This window comes from Argopecten irradians, unplaced genomic scaffold, assembly GCF_041381155.1.
Source record: "Argopecten irradians isolate NY unplaced genomic scaffold, Ai_NY scaffold_0498, whole genome shotgun sequence".
NCBI lineage: Eukaryota > Metazoa > Mollusca > Bivalvia > Pectinida > Pectinidae > Argopecten > Argopecten irradians.
The window spans coordinates 9,142-36,752 of NW_027187965.1; the positions used below are offsets into that span (position 1 = coordinate 9,142).

At 36.3% G+C, this 27,611-nt stretch overlaps 1 protein-coding gene and 1 pseudogene across 1 annotated transcript; both read right to left on the reverse strand.

Annotated features, from left to right (window-relative positions):
- Window positions 1–2,127: 2,127 nt before the first annotated feature.
- On the reverse strand, window positions 2,128–26,226 carry LOC138312857 (centrosomal protein of 95 kDa-like; annotated as a pseudogene).
- Window positions 24,785–25,234, reverse strand: LOC138312858 (uncharacterized). Its single transcript, XM_069253592.1, has one exon. It carries the CDS (start codon window positions 25,232–25,234, stop codon window positions 24,785–24,787), a length of 450 nt encoding a protein of 149 aa, XP_069109693.1.
- Window positions 26,227–27,611: the final 1,385 nt, after the last annotated feature.

A 27,611-nucleotide genomic window follows, 5' to 3' on the forward strand; every position in this document is an offset into this window, starting at 1 on the left:
TCTCATGGTCCCGATATATTAGATGTACACATTTATCATGCTTCCCTTTTAATATTTTATTTGCATATTCAAATACTAGATTTATCCCCTGTATCTCCCCCCTACTAGCCCTCACCCCCTCCCAGAATACCCCAATCCCCCCCCCAGATATATATAAAAGTTTTCCTGAAAAACTGACCTATTCAATACTATCTCGCTATCCCATCCACACCTTCTATTTATGTTTAAATCAGTTTGGTTTGTTTTAACGCCCCCCCCCCCCTTGATGCCCCCCCCCCCCCCCCTCCCCTCCCCCCCCCCCCCACCCCCCCCCTCCGAGACAGACGCGTATCGAATCTTCAACTATATTCATTTTTTCAATCACATGACAATTTAACATTAGCGTCTGTTAAAAATGATTATGCAACAGATATAAAAACGCGGACATAACTCACACCAAGGTCTGCTTGGTAAACCAATGTACGTTGTAAATAACATTCACAATCATGGACGGTTCTAATTTCACAAATTTACAATTATATAGTAACTCAATATATGAGGATCAACAATAATTAAACCTACTCAAAGAATGAACAGAAAAATAATGAAAGAAAATGAACATGTAATAAATGAGCAATGGACAAAAATAGAAAAAAAAAACATTTCAGAAAAACAAAACGATGTAACATCTTTAACAACACAAGAGTGACTGCTTAAATTACATGTAATCGTGATATTAGTAAGTTATTTGGCTGATCTTAACAACAATGGCTTTTACAACAGAGTAAGTTAGTTCCCAGAGGAGTCGGTCCATAATCACTTCTAGGGGCATCACATCCCTGACTTAAGAAAGCCAGGAGAAAAACGCACAATGCTCATCGCAGCACATGGATGTTATGGTGTTCCATTTCCATAGATGATATGAAAGAATAACTAAGTACCCCCTATGGTAGCCCTGGAACATCTGTTCACCTTTATTGGGAACTGCCCATTTTCGTTTATCTTATGACTCTTATCCTACCTGCCCCCGCGGCCACTTTTGTTGGGTGTATAGAGACTGAGCGAGTTTTTTATAGATCTCTTATTCCTGTTTCCCCACTAAGGTTGTTTCTAGGCTAAACTTTGGTTTATATTCCCTCTGCAGCAACTTTATGTGAAGAATATGATGAATTTAAAATGTAGCCTGATATTAGTTAGGCTGATTTGATATGACTCGAGTTTATTGCTCCTAGTATGGCCTACATAACCTTCAATTTTAATTCTCTCAGACCATCAAACAAAACACGGTGACCAGTCACACAGCATGTCACCAGTAAGGACAGAAAATATCACATCATACTCACATATACACTAAATATTTTGCATTTACACACAGAATGTAGAAAACTAAAATAACATTTACAATCAATTAATCAATCAATCAATCAATCAATCGAATCAATCAGAAAACCATGATCAGGTCAAATAAATAATTGAAAAAAAATAATATGCTTGAAATTGACTAAAATATAACTGAAAAGAAGTACATTTCAGTTCAATTCGTTGACAGCTTAAGAATTGTGCTATATAATATATTAATATCACAGTTTTACATTGATACACCACAGGCCAGCCTGATCACGTGATAACACATACTATTTCCAGTAAATAAAGTTTGTCATGCTATACACCAACTATGGTTACTTGGCTATTTTGTAAGTCCTTGATGACAACGATCAGCATCTATACTGTCTGAAGTAAGCATCGTGCGTCGTTCGGCCCACAAGTTGCTCCTGTAAATCTTTTATCTCCTTTTCCAATCTTCCATGGCGTAGGCTCTCTTCTTCATCTGTTCAAGATTACCTATCAACATAACATACAATAATTTAATAATGTTTAATACTTACCACATTAAAGATACAACATATGTATAACATACAAAGCACTTCTTACAACAAATTCATGGTTTTTAATGCAGTACTTTTCATTCCTCGTTTATAATGTGTGTATCAATGAACCCATGAGTGATACTGTGTATATAATGAATTGAAGTTTAAAGTTAAGTTAACAAGAAAACAAACTGTAAGTATTGTGTGTCCCTATACCCACCTTCTGTTGTGCCTTTTCCCTTATCTGTTCTTTCCTTCCGCTTCCCTAGTATAATGAGATTCAGTCTAGCATGTCAAACTGGTCACGGTAGCTTAACAGAGGTCAAGGACAAATTATACCACTTCATAACTCTTTGTTATACTTATATAGAATAAAAAAAAACAACTTTTTTACACACTTCAAGTGATAGAGAGTTTTAGGCAAGATGGTGTATCTGAAAAGGTACAAATACGCGACTGCAAGAGTGATGGAGTAGTTATTGACGTAAGATGCTTTACTCAAACTTGTGATTTGGTTTCGGCCTCCTACAAAACATAGGTACCAACAATTTGTAATGGCAGTCTGCGAGCTAATCTCTTTCATACAACATACACTGAGACAGTAGACATTTGCTGGCAGCTCACAGTGATGCCCAACTACCCAAACTTACCTTAGAACTGGTGTATTATAGATATAAACTCTTACTTGACAACACTATGACATAACTAGTTTTTCAGTTAGTATATTCCTGATACCAAGAAAGCTTACTCATACAAATTTCAATCTTCAAATTTCTGCAAAGAAGAAGAATTAAATTCATATACACAAAATATTCATCATGTTGACTAATACAAAAATCATGGATACTTGTGTAAACAAGTGATTGCCGGAGAAAGGGGGGCATCCCACCGAAAAGTAGCCATGTTTATTTTATAAACTTATTAATATTGAAAAAGGATACTAATTTTCCAGTGACTCGACTTCATTACTCTGTACTTTGGCTTGGCTGTCTCTCCTGTTCCTTGGCGTACTTTCTCAGTTCCTTGACTCTGTCCTTCTGTATATCCAGACCATCCTTAAACAATTTCTTAAATACCATCTCCTCTTTTGTGCGTCTTTTCAGCATCTTGGAGCGCATGCGTACCTGGTACTCGTCGTAATACTGTCGTGTTTTAACAGACTGTGAACGTTTCTCATGTATTCTATTTCTAGCGGCCACACTCTGAGTCTGTCGTTCTTTTATCTCTTTCTGTAAAAACACGAAAATCAAAATATGATAATTTGTTTTATTCTCTTTACCATCATTTCTGGAGAGTTATGTATGATATTTTGTTAGATGCATTGCATTTCAATATAACTAAATTTGAGGAAATTCTTTATGAACTTGTTTTAATTATGGAATAATTCAAATCTTATGGAATATTTTGCTGATGATGATGAAGTGTTAAGATAAAATTAGAAAATAAAATTAACAAACTTTACAATTAAATTCACATGCTTAATGAAAAATAATTATTATGAGCATATTGAAATGCTACAAATATCTATAAGACACACACACTTCTCAAAAAGGCAATTTGAGCAACTCAATAACATATAGAAGCATGCAAACTAGCAACGCCTGGATATACCGGTATAGAAAATATGTGTGTATTTCATTGCTGTTTAATTTCATACACCCTCTGATGTAGGAATAGTGAACTAACCATTCTTTGTTGATGTTCCAGCTCCTTCTTCATGATATTCACCATGATTTGCTGCCTCTTCTCAGCCTCCTCCAACTGTAAACAGTAGACAGTACAACAGTATGTGTAAAATGACAACTAAATTATAAATGTCCAAACAGTATGTTAAAATGACAACTAAATTATAAATGTCCAAAGTATTGATAGGACTGTCCTATGTCAAATAGCTCTCTCGATACCCAGGTCGATCCATAATAATCACTCTGTTTTGTGATTTTGCCTATTTAATTTCTAACATTTCTATGCAATTTTTTGTTTACATACCTATTCATTTTCTAACTTTCATTATTCAGTAGATGAAATAATTTCCCCTACAAGCAGCTATATGTAGTCACCTCTTACCACCTACCTCTGATTTGGCCCGTGACTTTTTGCGTCTAACTTCCTGATTGGCTCGTGAGACCTGCTCGATTTGGTTGATACCTTTGCGCCAAAGTTCGTGCCAAGTGTGTAGAGATAGGTGGAGATGTGGGAACTCCTTCAGCAATAGGGGGTAGGATGTCATCATCATCTTTTATCGTCACTATAAACAAATAACAACATGGGATAAGGCTTTTATATAAAAAATTATTTGAGGGTTTTAGCTTAGCCTATTTGCTTATGATGATATCAATACACATTATATGCATATGTCAGCAAATAACGTTTTCATATTTTGGCCTTCTTGTGGATGATTTAATTATGATAGAAACAGGTCACACAACTCAGGGTTATTAAAATTCATTTCACACGAGTGAGCTATTTTTTAAAAGTTACAAATGACACTTGGTAATGCTTGAGTCTTTTGTTACTTTTAAAAGATAACTCTCTTGTGTGAAATAAATCCCATATCAGCAACCTCTCTATATATAAGACTTACTCTTTGGTTTTCCAGCAGGTATCAGTCCACCACTAGGTGAGCGTTTCTTTGCTTTGGTACTGACTGTGGGTTTCCTCCTGGCTGACACTGAAACAGTAATTATAACAAGCTACATTATGTGTCCCATTACATTAATCCATACATTTGTTATGTCATCTGGATAACAAAAATTAAAATGCTGTGCTCTATTTTCTTGCGGGTGTTTTTTCACCTTGTTTGCCGATTTACTTCATAAAATCAAAAGTATTAAAATCAGAAAAATCACAACTTTGGCCTAAAAAAGGGACACCTTCAGTACTGTACGGTATGAGATAGCAATGACATTGACAAAAACCAAGATGGCTGTCTGTTGGCCATGTTTTTCACAGATTGGTCCCAATATGCACAACTAGAGAACCAGGGGTACCCTTCATATGAAATTTTAAAAAAATCTGTTACTTTCTGAGAAATAGAGATAATTTAAAAGAGAATTGTTTATGGACTACCCATGAGCCATGGAAAAAAACTCAATTTGATCTCTAAACAATATCTATTGTCCTCTGTTTACCATGTCAATGAGTCAACACTGAGCTAGAGTTATATATATAATCAAAATAAGGGCCAAAGAAGTAATATCAATAGGATTTTCCAGATGGCATAATCAAAATACAAATAACTAGTAAATTTCTCATTCAAATAATGGTAAAAAAAATGCTTGTGTCACTTTTTTGAGATCAATAGCTTCAATTACATTAGATGTATACATTCGATGGTAATCTTCTCACCTGATTCTTTAGGTTTCACAGATTTTTTAGGACCAGTTAGAACCTTCTTCTTGTAGTCTGTTTCCTGAAAAAAGAAAGAATAAAAAAGAAGAAGATAAAAATGACATCAAAGCTTGCATTATACAAGTTTATTAAATTTTAAAAGTCTTAGCAGAAAATACAAACTATTTAAAAAAACATTTTGATAATGCCAATATTTATAAAACCTTTATTACTATCATGTATGTACTGTATTTGACCCAATAAGCGCCCATATTAATTCCTATAAGTGCCCCTTCCCATTTTTGAGGTCTCAATTTCAATTGTCCTAACATAAATAAAGACCAAAACTACCAAAACTCTATAAGTTTACAATTCTTTCGCTTTATTAAGTCAACTTTTCATTTTTCAAGTTATTAAATGTCCTTGGCGCTTATTGGGTCAAATACAGTAAGTGACAATAATACTTACGGTATCTTTGGCCTGTTTCCTTTCTTTCTTCAGTTCATGTTTGGCTTCATATTTAAGTTCATCTAAATCTTCTTGATATATTTTATGAAGAAACTGAAGAAGAAAAACAAAAACTTTTTATAATCATTAATGTTTTGACATTTGTTCTTTGTTGAAATTCACATCTACCAGCTGTAGTATCTAAAGTAAATACATACTGGCTGGCGACCCATTATCGTGATGTACCCATTATCATGATTTTGAATGGTGTGATATACAAGATGCAATTTTTTTTAAAATATTTTCCTTGTGTGTAGAAAGATAGCATACCAAAATTATCAACAATATTTTCAAGTTTCAGAAGAAAATTCAAATATTTAGATAAAAAATGGTGAATTTCAGTATATCTTACCTCACAAGAATGACATTTTTTTTTTTTTTTTTTTAAAGAATGACATTAGTCAGGGGGGAAGCCATGATATCGGCTTTATTGTAAGATATATAGTCCTGATTCATATATCGTCTGCTGCCTATGATGTCAGACAACAGTGTTTCAAAAAATAAAAGTTGGAAGGGAGATAATTCAATTTCAATAACTTGTCACAAAAGAACGCTGGTCGGGGTCACCTAAGCGCTTTTGACCAGACGACAAAATACAAGGTACACCACTATGTTGATTTTGTTTGTTATTTCAATGTTTACAGAATCAATAACCACCAAAAAATCATTTAAATATCTTTATTATTTTATTCAAAATACCAAGCATTCATGAAGACATGTTAAAATTATTCGTCATTTTGCCAGAGAGTAGATCGTGAAATGGAAGGCGCCATTACCCCCTGATGTCATAATCGACCATAATCTTACGGTATGACTGGTGGCAAACAAGACATGTTTTCTCTCTTTTGATGAACGTTTTCACATCAAATATTTTTTCTAAAGATATTTAGATCCAGTGGAACTTGGATAATTGGACAACCCGTCTTAATACTAAGTACTTTGCCGATCCCAGGCAAATTCCCTCTTTATCTTTGTTTAAAGAACTTGTATAATTCAAATTCAGAAAACTTGAAGAACTTTGATAATACGAAATAAATTTGGGTCCGAATGACAAAGATCATACATAAAATGTTCTTATAACTCGAAATGAGATTTTTTGGACGAGTTCACTGAAAATGCCCATTTTCTTTTTCATAAATCTGCGGTAGAACAGCATTTCAAAATATGTACCATAAAAACTTGTGTAATTTGCGCAATTTTCCTGTACAAAAATAAAATATGAAGTTGGGGGTGCGCAAAATACATTGATAAAGTTGATTTAAAAAATTTTACGGGGGAAAAATCTGTCCATTCTGAGGGGCTGACGATCGATGAATGTCGAGGTACTGCTTTGTTTACGGAAACCTATTTATATGATTAAAGGTATTAAAGTTTGTAAAAACAATGCCTCACCTATTAAAGTGGATTATCTGATGCTAATTAAAGTGTTAAGTTATGACAACGATGTCTTGTTTCCATTTGCCCCCGAGAATTCAATGACGACTGGCTGAGAACATGGCTTCTACTTACAGCAAGAGATGTATACCCTGTACACCTCGTAGTGTAATGGGACAGCCACAATCAGTGACTTTGGCCAGGGTCGATCTAGTTTACCTGTATTTTTTTAGGGGAGAGAGTCTGTAGAGAGAGAAAGTGTGTGTGTACACACAAACATTAGTGCCAGCCAGCCACCTGTGCATGATCACCAGTGACTGGGTTTGCTGAGCTGTAAATGAATGGCTAGTTAGCTTAAGTGATCTATATATCGTCAAAACTGCATCTGTATCTACTTAAAATCAAAGAATTTATTCTTCAAAGTGCATCAACATTCACTTGATTAAAGTCCTATTACGTCTTTATTTTAGATATTATAATTAATCTTCACATTTCTAGTCAAATTGCACATGAAACTCAAAAAGCAAATCTAGCAATGCTCCTTACGTAAGGGACAACCGCCCGACTGCAGGCCGTGTGCAAAAAGTCAAAACACACGTGGGATTTATAAGATGCCTAAACTGACCTATATTTAGGACTTTCAATAAGTGGTTTGCAATTTTATTACTGCAGAATTAACAAGCTACAAGGTTAGTGACATTTTCAACCGTATTGTTAAATATAATTAGCCATCAGCTTGGATCTGGTACCGTTCAGGTAGCGAGTTTACTCACACTGTGATTGTTGCAAGCTAAACTACGTATCCGCTAGCTGATTGCTGTTGATTGTTAATGACCTCAAACACACTAATTACTTATTGTGACAATTTTAAGTAAATAGATTCTAATCTTTTCAAATATTCCTGATTAGTATTCATGTGTAATATCTCAAAACATTGACATGTGCACGGAGTCCGGCGGACCAGACCGCCGATGTTTTGGACATCTGCAAGATATTTCAGTTTCAGGTTACGGTGGCTAATTTATAAAAGAAAACAAACACAATGCGGTTTTAATATGTTATTTCTTCTAAATACAAGACTTCTTTGTGCAAGTTGTCAAGTATTTATGGGAATATTTTGCATTGAAATTGTCACCTTCATACATCGATTTTGGGATTCCCTGGACATCGATTTTTTTCCAAATTTTTTTATGCGCAAAATATACTGATAGTAGATTTTTTTTCAGCATTTTCAGCCCTAAAAAGTACCTGCGCAAATTACACTGGTGCGCAAATGATACCAGTTTTTTACGGTATCTCAGTTTTATTACATAATTTTGCAACTACCATCTGCGATTTTGACATATCTCTTGTTCATATCATTTTACGACATGGAACTAGTCTATATATATACCAAGTAAAGAGATCGTCAGTAGACATGAGAACTCACCTAATTCGAACACTCAGATAATTCAAAGTTTTATCTCGGTCCCTTCAAGTTCGTATTAACCAAGTTCCACTGTATTTGTGCATATATTGGTATTAAATTTTATTCATTTCATCACATCATCTAACTATTTTTAATATTTTTTTTAGAAAAAATCACGATAAATTAATGGGTACAGTAATTTGACATGATCACAATGTGTTACCGTCTTTTCAAACGACTGTTTTTGTTATAAAATCGATTATAACTTGATGGAACTGAACTGTTGTCAGATAAAGATTATTTGGATGCCTGAAAATCATTCATTAAATACAACGTTTAGAAAAAAGTTAAGAAAAATCTCCATTTTTTTCACGATAATGTGTCGCCAGCCAGTAACGATTTTAAGTTTAAAACACCTAGAAGTCACGGTATAACTTCATTCAAATTAAGTGCACTTGATTATAAAAAGAACAGATTGTATGGGGCCCTGAAAGGCAACGAGACAATGGTAATACTCTATTATTCTAAATTGGTATACTTCATTCTATAGTGAAAAGATTTCTTGGGACCAACAAATTACTTAAAATTAAACAAAATATTTATGTTAAAATAAGTTTGAATTTATGTCAGATTATTACTTCTCATAAAAAAACAGTTGTCCTATTTTTCACATAAAGCTTTGGTGTCTTTTTAGTGTAAAATCTTGTGGACTGTCGTTATTTTGGTGCTAAAAATTTTTTAATTTGGTTTGGTTTTAAAAGTTTAACATCCTATTAACAGCCAGGGTCATGTAACTTTCTAGTTGGTGAAGGAAAGTCGGAGTACCCAGAGGAAAAACCATTAACCAGCAATCAGTACCTGGCAGCTGCCCCAGATGGGATTCAAACTCATGGCCCAGAGGTGGATGGCTTGTGGTAATATGTCGGAACATCTTAACCACTCAGCCACCGCGGCCCCACCGTCGCTAAAAAGACACTTAGTATAAAAAGATGGTAGACTACACTTACATCCACTTTTTTCTTGTTAGCTTGTCTCTCTTTCTCCATGAGTTTGTGAGTATCCATTACACTATATGTGCCTTTAGACTTGTCTGGGACACGATCAGTTCGGACTCTTCGCTGGTCTGATCGCGACTTGAACCGCTGAGGCAGGACTTCATCATCACTCAACACTTCGTCAACAATCTCATGGAACCTGAGCAAACATTCACAGAACAATGTTTTTATTATATAACAACATTTTGGGTAAGTACAAATTATAAATCTACATTAATCCATTAATATAAAGTTTTCTTTAATTGTAAAATGTAGAAGTGGTAATTTTTTTTTCAATTTTCCCTTATTAATTAAGAAATACTTATAATGACAAAACCTTCTGTTACTTTAAGGCTATGACAGATAAATCTATGAGTTATGATTGGCAGAACCTCACGATAGACAATGAGAAACGCATTCAAACCTGCATTAGCTATATCCTCTGTATAAGGTCTACCTGCTTAATAAATAATTATATAAGAATCATTTTTTTACAGTCCCAAATGATCAATTTCGACACAGTTTTGTCCTGTGTATAAAGACCACTTGACTCTGAAGACAATTTTTCTAGGCCCCTTTGGTGGACTTTATAGACAGTTTTGACTGCACTTTGAATTTGTCTATTAACGGCTGAACTTTGAGGACCATCCTGAAACAGAATTAAAATACATGACGTAAGTAGACACACATTATTGATATACAAAGGCTCACTTACTGTTTTTTGAGGTAATTATCATAAGCTGAGTTGTTTTCCTTTTCTTCCTGAGCATCAAACTCTGCGAGGTAGCTACCATAATTGTCTGTAACCCTACTGGCTCGAGTCGTTCTTCTCCCTCCTCCAGTTTGTTTACTTGGTGAAGAATCAAACCGTACGTCTTTTTCTGGCCAAGCTTTACGCGGTGGTGATTTACTACAGAAAATAAACACAAATCTGAACTTATTGTTTGATTTTCTTGTTAAGCCTTACATGTTGGCATCGTTGAATTAATATGTTTTTTTCTAAACTCAAATATGCTATATATTGACCTCAATTTATTAGATATTGGGAATAGTGATTTATAAATCATTGCCTATCTAATGCTGCATTGTAAAGTATAAAACCCTCATATATCAGACAAAAGAAAAAACTCACGTTGGACTAGATTTGAGGAAGCTAGGACTGGAATCTGTTGTGGACCTTTCTGTTAGAAACGACACTTTTCGTTTGGCTTTGCTGGGGGTTAGCTGAAATCAAATATTTTGTATCTAATGAACTTCTAGGTACTGGTATTACAAAACTATATATCAAACACATATTTGTGAATATGTTGGACAAAATGAGGAATAATCCTGCAGATATATACAAATGTAATTTGTAATAACTGTCTGTCCCTGTAACAGCTTTGGGGACACCAGAACAGATTTTGGGCAGACAATTCCTTAGAGAGGTGATGCTTCAGAGCCTACTGGTGGGGTATTTAGGAAGCATCAGTTTCAGAAGTTTAATGAGTGGGTTGGACAATACATGTAGGACGTAAAATGTTGTAAGATTGTATACTATTATTATTTATAGGGGAGGTAATTCTATTTGTACCTCTATGTCCAAATGTGGATCTTCCTTAATGCCTGACTGTACATGATTATATTCATAGGGGAGGTAACTCTATTTGTACCTACCTCTGTGTCCGACTGTAAATCTTCGTTAGTATACCGTACTGGGCTCTTTGTTTTCCTGTAGGGGACTTCTTTCTGTGTGCCTCACTGGACTGAAATCAGAGAAGAAATCATCACTTTAATATCAGTGAGTGGCCATCTTTGAGGATTTTGATCATTGATATCGGATAATACACATAAATACTTTATTTTTTTTGGCATGAAAGCATCAAACGTAAACACACTAAAGTGAGTATGTACCTCGTCTGTCTGTTGTAGCTGTTGTCCATATTTTGTAACATGGTACGGGCACGGTTCGGCGACACTCCAACAGCGTATCCCGCGCCATTGCTGCTGTTTCCTCGACCATAGAGCGTAGATTGTTATAGGGATAATAGGCATCTTGTCTAGGAGAGAAAAAAGAAAATATTCCATTCTATATTCAATATGTTGAACTCAGCATTGTACTTCTAATTTTGACTACATTCTTAGTTTAATCTCTGTAAATATTTTAGTGATTATCATTTGCCTTAAGCCTTTTTGTGGTGAAATATGATTACACTTTATATTTTTGTGTGTTATAACAAGAGGCCCAGAGGGCCTGTATCGCTCACCTGGTTTGTAATGCCTAGTAAGGTTCATTGTTTCTTTTCTGAAGGAATTTGGATATTTACCTCTAATTCCCCTATTGGGCCCCACTCTTTCTGCTCAAGAGGGTTAGAGCCAAAAATTATAGGAATTCTGTTAACCCCAAGGATGTTTCTGGGCCAAATTTGGTTAAAATCCAAGCAGAACTCTAAGACTAGTAGCGATTTATAGGATTTACCTAAATTTCCCTATTGGGCCCCGCCCCTCCTGCCCCCAGGGGGTCAGATCCAAAATTTATACAAGTTCTATTCCCCTTCCCCCAAGAATGTTTCTGGCCAAATTTGGTTTCAATCCATGCTGAACTCTAGGACAAGTAGCGATTTATAGGATTTACCTCTATTTCCCTTATTGGGCCCGCCCCTCCTGCCCCCGGGGAGTCAGAGCCAAAATTTATATAAGTTCTGTTCCTATTCCCCTAAGAAAGTTTCTGGCCAAATTTGGTTACAATCCATGCAGAACTCTAGGACAAGTAGCGATTTATAGGATTTACCTTTATTTCCCCTATTGGGCCCCGCCCCTCCTGTCCCCAGGGGGTCAGAGCAAAAATTTAAACAAGTTCTGTTCCCCTTCCCCCTAGGATGGTCCTGGCCAAATTTGGTTACAATCCATGCAGAACTCTAGAACAAGTAGCAATTTATAGGATTTACCTAAATTTCCCCTATTGGGCCCTGCCCCTCCTGTCCCCGGGGGGTCAGAGCCAAAATTTATACAAGTTCTATTCCCCTTCCCCCAAGGTTGTTTCTGGCCAAATTTGGTTACAATCTATGCAGAACTCTAGGACAAGTAGCGATTTATAGGATTTACCTCTATTTCCCCTATTGGGCCCTGCCCCTACTGTCCCCGGGGGGTCAGAGCCAAAATTTATACAAGTTCTGTTCCCCTTCCCCCAAGGATGTTTCTGGCCAAATTTGGTTACAATCCATGCAGAACTCTAGGACAAGTAGCGATTTATAGGATTTACCTAAATTTCCCTTATTGGGCCCCGCCCCTCCTGTCCCTGGGGGGTCAGTGCCAAAATTTATACAAGTTCTGTTCCCCTTCCCCCAAGGATGTTTCTGGCCAAATTTGGTTACAATCCATGCAGAACACTAGGACAAGTAGTGATTTATAGGATTTACCTCTATTTCCCCTATTGGGCCTCGCCCCTCCTGTCCCCGGGGGTTCAGAGCCAAAATTTATACAAGTTCTATTCCCCTTCCCCCAAGGATGTTTCTGGCCAAATTTGGTTTCAATCCATGCTGAACTCTAGGACAAGTAGCGATTTATAGGATTTACCTTAATTTCCCCTATTGGGCCCCGCCCCTCCTGTCCTCGGGGGGTCAGAGCCAAAATTTATACAAGTTCTGTTCCCCTTCCCCCTAGGATGGTTTCCTGGCCAAATTTGGTTACAATCCATGCAGAACTCTAGGACAAGTAGCGATTTATAGGATTTACCTAAATTTCCCTTATTGGGCCCCGCCCCTCCTGTCCCTGGGGGGTCAGAGCCAAAATTTATACAAGTTCTGTTCCCCTTCCCCCAAGGATGTTTCTGGCCAAATTTGGTTACAATCCATGCAGAACTCTAGGACAAGTAGTGATTTATAGGATTTACCTCTATTTCCCCTATTGGGCCTCGCCCCTCCTGTCCCCGGGGGTTCAGAGCCAAAATTTATACAAGTTCTATTCCCCTTCCCCCAAGGATGTTTCTGGCCAAATTTGGTTTCAATCCATGCTGAACTCTAGGACAAGTAGCGATTTATAGGATTTACCTCAATTTCCCCTATTGGGCCCCGCCCCTCCTGTCCTCGGGGGGTCAGAGCCAAAAATTATACAAGTTCTATTCCCCTTCCCCCAAGGTTGTTTCTGGCCAAATTTGGTTACAATCTATGCAGAACTCTAGGACAAGTAGCGATTTATAGGATTTACCTCTATTTCCCCTATTGGGCCCTGCCCCTACTGTCCCCGGGGGGTCAGAGCCAAAATTTATACAAGTTCTGTTCCCCTTCCCCCAAGGATGTTTCTGGCCAAATTTGGTTACAATCCATGCAGAACTCTAGGACAAGTAGCGATTTATAGGATTTACCTAAATTTCCCTTATTGGGCCCCGCCCCTCCTGTCCCTGGGGGGTCAGTGCCAAAATTTATACAAGTTCTGTTCCCCTTCCCCCAAGGATGTTTCTGGCCAAATTTGGTTACAATCCATGCAGAACACTAGGACAAGTAGTGATTTATAGGATTTACCTCTATTTTCCCTATTGGGCCTCGCCCCTCCTGTCCCCGGGGGTTCAGAGCCAAAATTTATACAAGTTCTATTCCCCTTCCCCCAAGGATGTTTCTGGCCAAATTTGGTTTCAATCCATGCTGAACTCTAGGACAAGTAGCGATTTATAGGATTTACCTTAATTTCCCCTATTGGGCCCCGCCCCTCCTGTCCTCGGGGGGTCAGAGCCAAAATTTATACAAGTTCTGATTCCCTTCCCCCAATGATGTTTCTGGCCAAATTTGGTTACAATCCATGCAGAACTCTAGGACAAGTAGCGATTTATAGGATTTATCTAAATTTCCCTTATTGGGCCCCGCCCCTCCTGTCCCCGAGGGGTCAGAGCCAAAATTTATACAAGTTCTGTTCCCCTTCCCCCAAGGATGTTTGTGGCCAAATTTGGTTACAATCCATGCAGAACTCTAGGACTAGTAGCGATTTATAGGATTTACCTCAATTTCCCCTATTGGGCCCCGCCCCTCCTGTCCCTGTGGGGTCAGAGCCAAAATTTATACAAGTTCTATTCCACTTCCCCCAAGGATGTGTCTGGCCAAATTTGGTTTCAATCCATGCAGAACTCTAGGACAAGTAGCGATTTATAGGATTTACCTCAATTTCACCTATTGGGCCCCGCCCCTCCTGTCCCCGGGGGGTCAGAGCCAAAATTTATACAAGTTCTGTTCCCCTCCCCCCAAGGATGTTTCTGGCCAAATTTGGTTAAAATCCATGCAGAACTCTATTGACTAGTAGCGATTTAAAGGAAATGTTGACGGACAGACGGACGACGGACGACGGACGCCGCGCCATGACATAAGCTCACCGGCCCTTCGGGCCAGGTGAGCTAACAAGAGATCCCAGAGGGATCTTGGCGCCCACCAAAGAATGATCTATGTCTGACAATGGAAAGAGGGATCTTTTCCCTGCTTTTCAAACTTTTTCAAACACACTACAAATAAAATTTGAGACAGATCGCTATTGTACTTTCTAAGAAATAGTGGTAACAAACTTCAACAATGAAATCCAAGATGGCGACAGTGCCACCATCTTCTTGACCTATCAGTTACAAAATGCAATTTGCACAACTAGGACCCTAGGGGGACCTACATATAAAATTTGAGAAGAATCCCTTCAGTACTTTCTGAGAAATAGCGGTAACAAACTTTAACTATCAAAATCCAAGATGGCCGCCTGTCGGCCATCTTGTTGACCGATCGGTCCCAAAATGCAATATGCACAACAAGGGTCATAGGGGAACCTACATATGAAATTTGAGAAAGATCCCATCAGTACTTTCTGAGAAATAGCGGTAACAAACTTTAACTATCACAAGAGATCCCAGAGGGATCTTGGCGCCCACCAAAGAAAGATCTATGTCTGACAATGGAAAGAGGGGTCTTTTCCCTGCTTTTCAAACTTTTTCAAACACATGACATATAAAATTTGAGACAGATCGCTATAGTACTTTCTAAGAAATAGTGGTAACAAACTTCAACAATGAAATCTAAGATGGCGGCCGGTTGGCCATCTTGTTTACCGATCAGTCCCGAAAGGCATTATGCATCAGTCCTAAAAGGTACTATGCACAACTAGGGTACAAGGGGAACCTACACATAAAATTTGAGAAAGATCCCTTCAGTACTTTCTGAGAAATAGCCGTAACAAACTTTAACAATCAAAATCCAATATGGCCGTCGGTCGGCCATCTTGTTTACCGATCGGTCCCAATTAACAATATGCACAACTAGGGTCCTTGGGGAACCTTCATATGAAATTTGTAAACGATACCTTCAGAACTTTTTGAGAAATAGCGGTAACAAACATTAACTATCAAAATCCAAGCCATCTTGTTGACCGATCGGTTCCAAAATGCAATATGCACAACTAGGGCCCTAGGGAAACCTATATATGAAATTTGAGAAAGATCCCTTCAGTACTTTTTGAGTAATAGCGGTAACAAACTTTAACTGTCAAAATCCAAGATGGCCACCTGTCGGCCATCTTGTTCACCGATCGGTCCCAAAATGTAATATGCACAACTAGGGTCCTAGGGAAACCTGTATATGAAATTTGAGAAAGATCCCTTCAGCACTTTTTGAGAAATAGCGGTAACAAACTTTAACCATCAAAATCCAAGATGGCCACCTGTCGGCCATCTTGTTGACCGATCGGTCCCAAAATGTAATATGCACAACTAGGGTCCTACGGGAACCTGTATATGAAATTTGAGAAAGATCCCTTCAGCACTTTTTGAGAAATAGCGGTAACAAACTTTAACCATCAAAATCCAAGATGGCCACCTGTCGGCCATCTTGTTGACCGATCGGTCCCAAAATGCAATATGCACAACAAGGGTCCTAGGGGAACCTACATATGAAATTTGAGAAAGATCCCTTCAGTACTTTCTGAGAAATAGCAGTAACAAACTTTAACTATCAAAATCCAAGATGGCCACCTGTCAGCCATCTTGTTGACCGATCGGTCCAAAAATGCAATATGCACAACTAGGGCCCTAGGGGAACCTATATATGAAATTTGAGAAAGATCCCTTCAGTACTTTTTGAGAAATAGCGGTAACAAACTTTAACTATCAAAATCCAACATGGCTGCCTGTCGGCCATCTTGTTGACCGATCAGTCCCAAAATGCAATATGCACAACTAGAGTCCTAGGGAAACCTGTACATAAACTTTGAGAAAGATCCCTTCAGCACTTTTTGAGAAATAGCGGTAACAAACTTTAACTATCAAAATCCAAGATGGCCGCCTGTCGGCCATCTTGTTGACCGATCGGTCCCAAAATGCAATATGCACAACTAGAGTCCTAGGGGAACCTACATATGAAATTTGAGAAAGATCCCTTCAGCACTTTCTGAGAATTAGCGGTAACAAGAATTGTTAACGGACGGACGGACGGACGGACGGACGGACGGACGGACGGAAGGACGGACGGACGGACGGACGACGGACCACGGACGAAAGGCGATTTGAATAGCCCACCATCTGATGATGGTGGGCTAAAAATGCGCAAACTTATCATTTTGTGAAGTCCCAAAAATTTATAAGCTTACTGCGCATGCTAAGACTACACTTTTCATCACTCTATTATTTAAAATTTTAAAATAAATATAAGAATTTAATATTATTTCCCATCAGGTCTTCATATGTTTCCTGGCGTCATCCTAATTATTTTGCAGTAGTTGACAATCACTGCCACACGCAGCAAAACATTCAGAGAAACTTCATGTAACATTGATTCATACAGGGAGTAATGTATTTGATCGGTTTTGTAACCTGAATTTATGTTATCGATATAGATGTTCTGACGCTAAAATTTTCATTAATAAACTGTTATTATTGTTTCTGAAACGGTGGGTCTTAAAATGAAAAAATATTAAGAGCCTAGTGCATGATTAAGTACCGTTGTTGGTCTGTGTTGACTTTGTACTTGGTTTTATAGAGATCACTGTAGTGGTCCAGTAACATGTCTGTAGATCGTGCGGCGTAGTCGGATTTCCTCACATCCTCAGGGGTCGTATCAGGGACACCTGTCAGACAGAAGTAACGTCAGGCTTACATTGGACTAACAAACATTACCTGATTACTACAGATTCTCACACAAACAAACTTTGAAGGATAAGAAAAGTGCAAAATATTTTCCTGATAAACAAAGAAATAAAAAAAATATGGTAATGAATATTGCAAAAATATTTTCCCTCAGAAGATGATTAAAAAATAATTCAATTTTGCTTGTTACGAGCATTTTCATTGGCTTAAAAATTTACTTATCAGCCCATAAAGGAAAAAATGGCGTCGCCGTTTATTACGTTGCTTCTGATTGGCTAAGATGACGAAGTAATGATTTCATAGACAAAAGAGTCCCAAAATGATTTTTGAATATTGAAGAGATTATCTTTAGTAAATTGAATTATAATGATTAATTTGAATATATTTTTTATGTTATGGAGATATAACACAAAAATCTGAGTGTACTCTCATCATAAACCGCCTCGCGGTTTATTTAGAGTACTTTTTTCTTTGAAAAGTAAGTATTTTTTCTTGAATAATCTTTCAAAATAAAGATATTTTCAACTAAATATAACAAGAGACCCATAAGCCTTAAATGTCACCTTATACACACAGACTTTCATTACACTCAAATATAAATATATATTCAAGTTGCCATGTAAACAAGGACACATTTTCAGATGACACATGACCTCAAACAAAAGACTTCTGCAACAGGTTACCAGGAATTATGGTCATGTGAAATAAAAACACAGACATTATCTTGCTAGTACATCATGTGTTGGTTAATAACTTTTCTACTTCTACAAGCTATGATAATCGGACTTACTTGGTTCCTGGGGCTGTAACCTCTCTGGTTTATTATTGAGAAGAGCCTGTAATGTTGGTCTGGTCTTTAGGAAACTCTCCTCCTAAAATGGTAGATTTCCATCACATCACACATATTTTATTTACACAATATTAACCTTTTATCTACACAATATTTCTGGATTATTTACACAATATTTACCTACTATTTACACAATACATGTATTTACCTATTATCAACACAATATTTACCTATTATCTAAACAAAATTTCTGTATCAATTACACGATATTTACCTATTATTTACACAATATTTCTGTATCATTTACACAATATTTCTGTATCATTTACACAATATTCTATCCATTACTTACACAATATTCTATCCATTACTTCCACAATATTCTATCTAGTATTTACTCAATATTTACCTATTATTCACACTATATTTACCTATTATCTACACAATATTTCTGTATCATTTACACAATATTTACCTATTATCTACACAATATTTCTGTATCATTTACACAATATTTACCTATTATTTACACAATATTTCTGTATTATCTACACAATATTTCTGTATCATTTACACAATATTCTATCCATTACTTACACAATATTCTATCCATTACTTACACAATATTCTATCTGGTACTTACTCAATATTTACCTATTATTTACACAATATTTACCTATTATCTACACAATATTTCTGTATCATTTACACAATATTTCTGTATCATTTACACAATATTTACCTATTATTTACACAGTATTTCTGTATTATTTACACAATATTTCTGTGTTATTTACACAATGTTTACTTATTATTTACACAATATTTACCTATATTTTACACAATATTTACCTATTATTTACACAATATTCCATCTATCATTTACACAATATTCTATCTATTATTTACTCAATATTTCTATATTATTTACACAATATTTCTATATTATTTACACAATATTTACCTATTATTTACACATTATTTAAAATATTATTCACATAATATTCTATCTATTATTTACACAATATTCTATCCATTTTTTACACAATCACTATACACAACCTATTATTTAGATGGGCTGCAACGATTAGTTCTGGTATTGTTAATATAATCGTCTCTGACTATCTGACAACCAGTAATCATTGCAGCTCTAATTATATTTAAGTTTACAAGATATACAACATATACAGTCGAAACTCGTTATCTTAAAATCGCTTGAGTCGAAATTCCGGTTGAGTCGAATTAATTTTTAAGTCCCGTTTTTTTCCCTTCTATGTGTATGTTTTTAAAATCAGATGACTCGAATTTCGATGACTCAAAACTCCGGTTGAGTCAAAGTCAATTCCTGGTCCCAAGAACGGATATTCAGTAAAAAAAATAGTCGCTATCTCGAATTTAATTTCAGTCAAAATTTTACATTGAAAAAAAAATCAATTAAGTAAATATAACATGGATACAAACAATTGAAATTCACCTGTGGTTTGTCGTAACACGATTGGTTTACCTGCACATATCGCAATCGGTATATGCTATAGGCCTATGGGAACATACTACAACAATGATTGCTAATTATGAATTGTTTGATAATCCTCTGAAGTCTGACTTCCTAATTGGTGTCACTTTACAATTGTGACTTATACCTGTACCTAGACACGACGCGTGTTTACACAATTACACTCAGCATGGCTCGATCAGCGTGGCTGATCATGACCGGAAGCGTGTTGGCTTAGGAATCATTAGAAACGAAAGTGTTTTCTAAGGCTTGTATGGAATGTTGATAGTGCAAAATAATTTAACAAACCCACAATGTTAAATGTTTAATATTGCATATGCGTATGTACTAGTATCTTAGTCATACAATGTATTTCTTCGTTGGTATAGAAATCTACTTTCGTTTCATTTACCGTAATTCATATTAACCAGTATCAGTTAACATGTGTGAGAGCCGGAAACGGAGAGTGTAGTCTGCTTACGGTAGGTGAAAACTATTGTTTATTTTGCTATGTTATTATTTTGAAATACCATTAAATTCTGAAATAAGAAAGATGCTTGTTTTTATTTGTTCAGCTAATTTTATTCCGTATAAGTTTGATGTATGAACCATTGAAGTCAGCATATATACCACCTACGGGAAATCAGGGTGCATGCCTATTATCGTGACGATCATATTATCGTAATTCAAGTTTTTTATATATTTAAAAAAATCCAAAAACATATAACTAAAAAGATTTAATACAAACCTTATAAGTTAGAAAATCATGATAATATACTGATAATGGTAATAGGCATGTAACCGGCTGTACTTGTCATAAGATAAGGACTGTTAGAAATAAGTTCTGATCAAACCTAATGGCATTAGTTTAAGTAGAATTCCGGATGAGTTGAATTATTTTCATTGGTCCGTTGAATTTTGAGATAACGAGTTTCGACTGTATTATCTACCTAATATATTCAACCTATTATCTAGCTGGGCTGCAATGATTAGTTCTGGTATTGTTAATATAATCACATCTGACTATCTGACAACCAGTGATCATTGCAGCTCTAATTATATTTTAATTTACAAGATATACAACATATATTATCTACCTAATATTCAACCTATTATATACCCAATATTCAACTTATCATATATCCAATATTCATCCTATCATATACCCAATATTCAACTTATTATCTACCCAATATTCAACATTATTATTTACCCAATATTCAACCTATCATTTACAGGATATACAACCTTTTTTTATAAACTTACTATTGAGCGTGATTCCTCTGTAGGATGTGTACGCTGGATCAATGCCTCTCCTCGCCGTATTAAATCCTCAGTACTGTCAACTATCAGGAATTAATCAAGTATTTCCTCTTAATAACTTTGAGATGATTCTTATGAAAATGTTAACACCATATGAAATCAAATCTATAGAGGAAGAATAGGAGAAAGAAATTGTATGGGGTAAAGTAATAGTATTGTCCTCTGTCATTCCTGTTTTGAATTAATCAGTTTAACTGAAATAGTTAGATCTGCTTATTCTATGCTCTTTTACTAAAATTGTGGTACATGTACCATAGAGCTGTACTTACATTTTCCAGTAGAACTGACTGTAGAATCGTGTATACCAGCAGAGCTGTCTTGGCCCAGCATATGGTGCCTGTCCTGAAGTGGATCTGTGGGCTTCCTGGTTATCACAGGACTGTAACAAATATATAAATAGGACTGTAACAAAATTAAATATAAATAGCACACATATAAATTTTAATACTATTACATGTACATATCACTGAATATGTCTGCTATCAGCTGATCCACCAAATTCTTTCTTGCAATGTTCTACAGATGAGATATCTGTTATCCTCCTTCCCTCGGGAGACAGGCCCCTGTGGGCCACATAAGAACTTACCTGTCATCCTAATATACAGATGAGAGGTCTGTCTTTCTCCTTCTCTCGGCAGACAGGCCCCTGTGGACCAAATAAGAACTTACCTGTCATCTCAATGTATACAGATGAGAGGTCTGTCTTTCTCCTTCTCTCGGGAGACAGGCCCCTGTGGACCAAATAAGAACTTACCTGTCATCCCAATGTATACAGATGAGAGGTTTGTCTTTCTCCTTCTCTCTGGAGACAGGCCCCTGTGAACCACATAAGAACTTACCTGTCATCCCAATATACAGATGAGATGTATGTCTTTCTCCTTCCCTCGGGAGACACAGGCCCCTGTGGACCATATCAGGACTTACCTGTCATCCCAATATACAGATGAGAGGTCTGTCTTTCTCCTTCTCTCGGGTGACAGGCCCCTGTGGACCACATAAGAACTTACCTGTCATCCCAATATACAGATGAGAGGTCTGTCTTTCTCCTTCCCTCAGGAGACAGGCCCCTGTGGACCATATCACGACTTACCTGTCATCCCAATATACAGATGAGAGGTCTGTCTTTCTCCTTCCCTCAGAAGACAGGCCCCTGTGGACCATATCAGGACTTACCTGTCATCCCAATATACAGATGAGAGGTCTGTCTTTCTCCTTCCCTCAGGAGAAGCAAGCCCCTGTGGACCTCTCTGTAATTCACGCTCCAGAATCTCATCTATCACATCTGGCTCTACAGCGTCCGGATCATCCACCTCCTCATCACCTTCAACACAGATCAAATGGCAAATGTCATTAGGATTTTACAATGCTATCGAATAAAGACACTTTATTAACAATATGATGATTATAGAAAGGAAGATTATTAACAACTGCTTTTCAGTTGGCAATTATTGGAGGTTGAATACAAAGATATTAATAATGCCAACTGAAGAACAGCAAGATCAATGAAAAGCACTGATCATAATTATAACATCCCCACTTGCCGTATGAGAGCTGTCAAATGCATATTTCCGCACTTGATAGCAGTTCCTTAAAATTGTCTCGTGAGATTTTGCTCCTATAATGAAGTTGAACCTAGCTATCATTATAAATATTACTGAGGACAGCCGTCTCTCGTGGTGGCCATCATAACATTTGCAAAACAATTATTTCTAAAAGCTGCAAAAAAATGTTGCTTAACCCTTTACAATATACAAAATAATAGTAAAATAAACCTACCATCATTGTCTGTTGATGCATCACTCTCAATTTTATTGAGTATGTACTCTAACAAGCCACTGAAGATTTCCAGGAGATGGGAGATAGACTCGCGGTCGTGTTCCACCACCTGCCGGCCAGAGATGTGGGACAGTGAGGTATGGAGGACGTCGGTGGCGAGTGTGTCAATCACGATCTGACAATTCTGTATCTCATCTTCCTTGGTTAGTGGGTTACGTACAATGCCTGTAGGACGGACAGAAACATTTAGATTAAACTTACTAGTACATCAATTAACCAAGCAATATAATGCATTTGTGTAACAATGTTGAATAATTGTATTTCCAAAAGAAAGGCATCTGTAAAGTTTATTATGATAACAAATAAGGCAAATATTGATTTAAAGCAAGATATATGAGCTCTGATATTAATTTGTAATTTACTGAAAATTTATACAAACAAACCTTGCAATTAAACTGCATCTGAAATGTCTTTTTAGTCAATGATGGAAAACAGGTAGATGCCTTAAAGAAATATAGTTCATGAATTATGTTTTCACACTAAATCAGGTGATGAGAATGCTAAAAGTTACACGTAGTTGTAATACCTGCAGTGTAAAGCCAGGATAGAGCTCCTTTTGTCCAATCTTATATTAAAATATACAATATTTTACATAATTACCTGCAAGGTGTTCTCCACGAAGTCCTTCAAACAAGGATACATATGAGTTGACATTAAGATCCTCAACACAGCTGATGGGGGTGAATATGCTTAAACTGTCTCTAAAAGTGTATTGGCCTGTGACACAATACCTGGAATAAAAACGGTTGAAAATCATTTTTGTATTACAATCCATTTTCAGCTTACATATTTACATTGGTTGGACATATAAAGCTAGCTTTTTCAGAACAGAAAAATGTTGTCATAATGATACATTTGGTTAATATCTTGAAATATCAGCCTTATTAGCTTTATTTTAGCTTTAACTTGGAGATAAATAAAGACTTACGCCGATCTTCTTCATTCAATCTTCGAGATTTTGATGCCATGTCTTCTGTGATACGTATATAAATTTTCACCTGACAAGTTTGAGTGCTGGCCTTGGCTATGTCATTTTATTCTGAAATATATGATGAAAACCAAAGATTAGTGGAATTGGACTAGGTTGATCATTGGTGACCAGGTAGATCAATCAATTAAAGCATCTGGCTAGTGATTGGGAGTACTCCCATTACATGAGAGTCGACTGGTCAGCTGTTTTTTTGACGTTATCTATCAAAAGTGTCTTGTCTTACTTCGCTGATACTTCGCTGATGGCGGCCTCGTTGAAAGTGTACACACTTGTAGAGAGGCATTGATGGTATTATAGATCTTGGTGGAGATAGGGGTTTTTCCCCCTCCTACACCGACTTTTGAGTTCCGGCTACGCACGCACAGATATTATAGAGTTATTTACAAAAATTTAAAAGTATCACTATTAACAAAAAAAATAAAATATCTATAAATTCCAGTCATAGGGACTGAAAATATGTATCATTTTAAAATATTGGTGTCAAGTGAATTGAGGGTACCCTATGTGTATACGTACTAGTTAATAGATTTAGTTTCATAAAATTATGATCTATCTATAGGGTAGATTGATACAATGATATATATAATGGGGAACACTGATACAAGTGGCGGGGCAATCCCCAAACAACTTGTACTACTTAATGGTAAATGAGTATATAAACCTGAGTAGACTGGCGATCAGAATTGGTCTATAGGCTGCATATGTGTTTAATAGAGTCTCTTTTGCAGTTTCCTTAGACCAAATCTATTTTAAAGTTACACTACCGGCCTCACTAAGGATGTTCACTTAGGACAAACTTGTTGTTGGTCTTCCAATATTTGTTTAGCTGAGTCTTAAAGCTGTTGATTGACTTGGCGTTGACTACCTCGTTTGGTAATGCATTCCAGTGGTTGACGACTCTATTGGAGAAGGCATTTTTTGTTGTATTCAGCCTGACCTGTCTCTTGAACAGTTTGTGGGTATTTCCTCGGGTTGACTGGTATGGTCGACTACTAAACATTGTGTCTGAGACTATTTTATCATGCTTATTAATAATCTTGTATAGTTGAATCAAATCACAACGTTTTCGTCTATACTCCAGTGTAGGGAGACCCAATGTTCTAAGTCTGTCTTCGTAGGACAAGTCTTTGATAGTTTTAATCCTCTTTGTAGCTCTCCGTTGGACATTTTCGATTTTGATGATATCTTTTTGTAGGAATGGTGACCAGATGGTAGTGGGCATCTTGCTATACATCTAACATTGTTGGAGTATGTAGTGATTGGAGGTCCTGAGTTTGAGCCCAAGCTGGTCTGGCTGTTACATTTTTTCATCTCATGTAAAAGAACTGACACCCAACAAAATACCCAAAGTGGAATTTTAGTGTCTTTTAGCTAGGAGGGCAAAGGAAAGAGAGGAAGCTCAAGGAGTGTAGTGGGATTGGACTTTCAGGATTGGTAATGGGTAACAGTAACAATGAGGAAGCTCATCTAACCAGTCATCAAATATTCCAGATTCAAACAGTTTGGCTCCTACATTTTCTGTAGGTATCTCTGATCCATCTGAAGTTACTAAATTAATATCTGAAGTTACTAAATTAACAACTTCAACCAGTGACAGTCTAAACTGCCTCCTGTAATGTTTTCCGACTGGAGTTTAGTTTTTATCCCTATTCAAGTCTTGATATAAATATACCAAAGTTGTATATAAAAGCGTATGAAGTATCTACTAAAATCTTAATTTTGTTAGCACGTCATTTCTTAAGAATTGGAGAATGTCAGTGTTCTCGACTCAGACTTATAATTCAACTGCTGAAATCAAGAAACACACATAACAGTTACATGCATGGGGCATAGGAATCAACACCCGACAAATATTTAGTTGGATTTTGATGACCATTCTATACATACCACAGTGGAACTGCAATATTGAAAACTCGGAATGTGTAGATAATTAATGGGTCTATCACATATTAGGCCTGCAATCATATGTCCATGCCCGACATGACGGTTCAACAGATGTGTCTGCACATGTTCCTCACTAATCGCGTGTGTTTATCAACGCGACTTTTGCAAAATATGCAAGAGACTGGTGCAAAAGTGTGATTTATTAAATGCTTTAAATATTTCCTGATATGTCTTTCTGGCAGTCAATCAGTCACGCATTTCAGTCAATAAATTACCTGTTCATGTTAGAAGGTTTTCGCCGGATGTTTTCGTTTTCTTGAATATGGCCGCTGTCGCGTGAGATTTGTAAGTCCGTGAAAACCGTCAGTTCCGGTTCCGGGTCTGACTGATTTCACAGTACGGCATGAGGAATATCAGTTCCGTGAGAACTGTCAGTACGTGTGTGACGTTAGTTATTAACTAATTCCTGAATAAATATGTAGATTGTTTCTCTTAATATTATGTAAATATTTGTTGTGATTGCTTCTACGTGGATAAAAGTACTTGGATACCTCATACATGTTTTTTACTAGACACATTATCGCATGCATTTTTTATACGTATAAAACCTAACTTAGCCCTAATAAGCTTAAAACGGCTTCATAAAAGTTACATGTGTAGAACAATTTCTCGATAAAGATGGAAAATATTTTAGATTATTTAAGTAGGTAATTATATATACATATATATATAATATACATGTAGGAAGCTAACTAAACTAGCGAAAACATTACCACTGACGTACACAGACCGGACACACCATATTTATACTATTTATTTTATACTTTGTTTACAAAGTTAATTGATATTTATTATGGTTCGCTTTCCCATATCTTCGCGTGAACGTCGAGCTTATTTCGAGAGATATTTTATGTTACATCTTCAGATATTTCACAAATGGATTTACGAAGTATGAATAAAGAACATATTGACGTCAAACATCATTAAGGATGTACTCCTCTGAGAAGTCAAAATTTTCTTGTATTAAACTTTTTTTTCTCATATAGATTTTTGGTAAGAGGAGTTCAAACATTTGTCTGTGTGCTCGTTTTTGAGCTACTGTCACTCAAAGATACCTAGTTGACAAAATATTGGATTTTATGGGAATTTTGCCGTTTTGACCATATACACAAGATATTAAAGCCATAATTTCCGAATGAGGTGTTTGATATGTATTTATGTTGGTAGAATTTATTTTCCAGAAGTCTTCTTTTAAAATATACCAGTTTTGATAAAAAAGACCAATATTTTTTCTCAGAATAACAAGATATGCTACCCCTACCCCTTAATTTTGAGCTACAAAATGCACCATTTTCAGCCATTTTTGCCAAATCTAACCCTTTATAGAAAAAGTTCTGGTATTAAACTTTTGTTAATATTTTGCATATCAATAGGAAAAGGGTTGTTCTTTCAGAATCAGGCAGCAAAATGGGGGGTCCGTGGGCTTACTTTTTTGCCCCACTTTAATATTTGTTATTTTTCAGTATTTTAGAGTAAAAATTAAAAGTGCTCAAATTACCATTAAATGTAAAAATAAAGTGAAAAAAGTGAATAATTTCATACATTAATGCTCAATATTTTAATTATCACGAACCAAGTAAAGATTTACAGCAAAAAAATAGCTCAATACGGCTAAAAATGCTGGTGCAGTGATGATTTAAGTAAAAACAATTTCA

Bases quoted from the DNA above. Each gene is read 5' to 3' on its own strand.
- LOC138312858 (XM_069253592.1), bottom strand. From the start codon at position 25,234: ATGCCCACTACCATCTGGTCACCATTCCTACAAAAAGATATCATCAAA.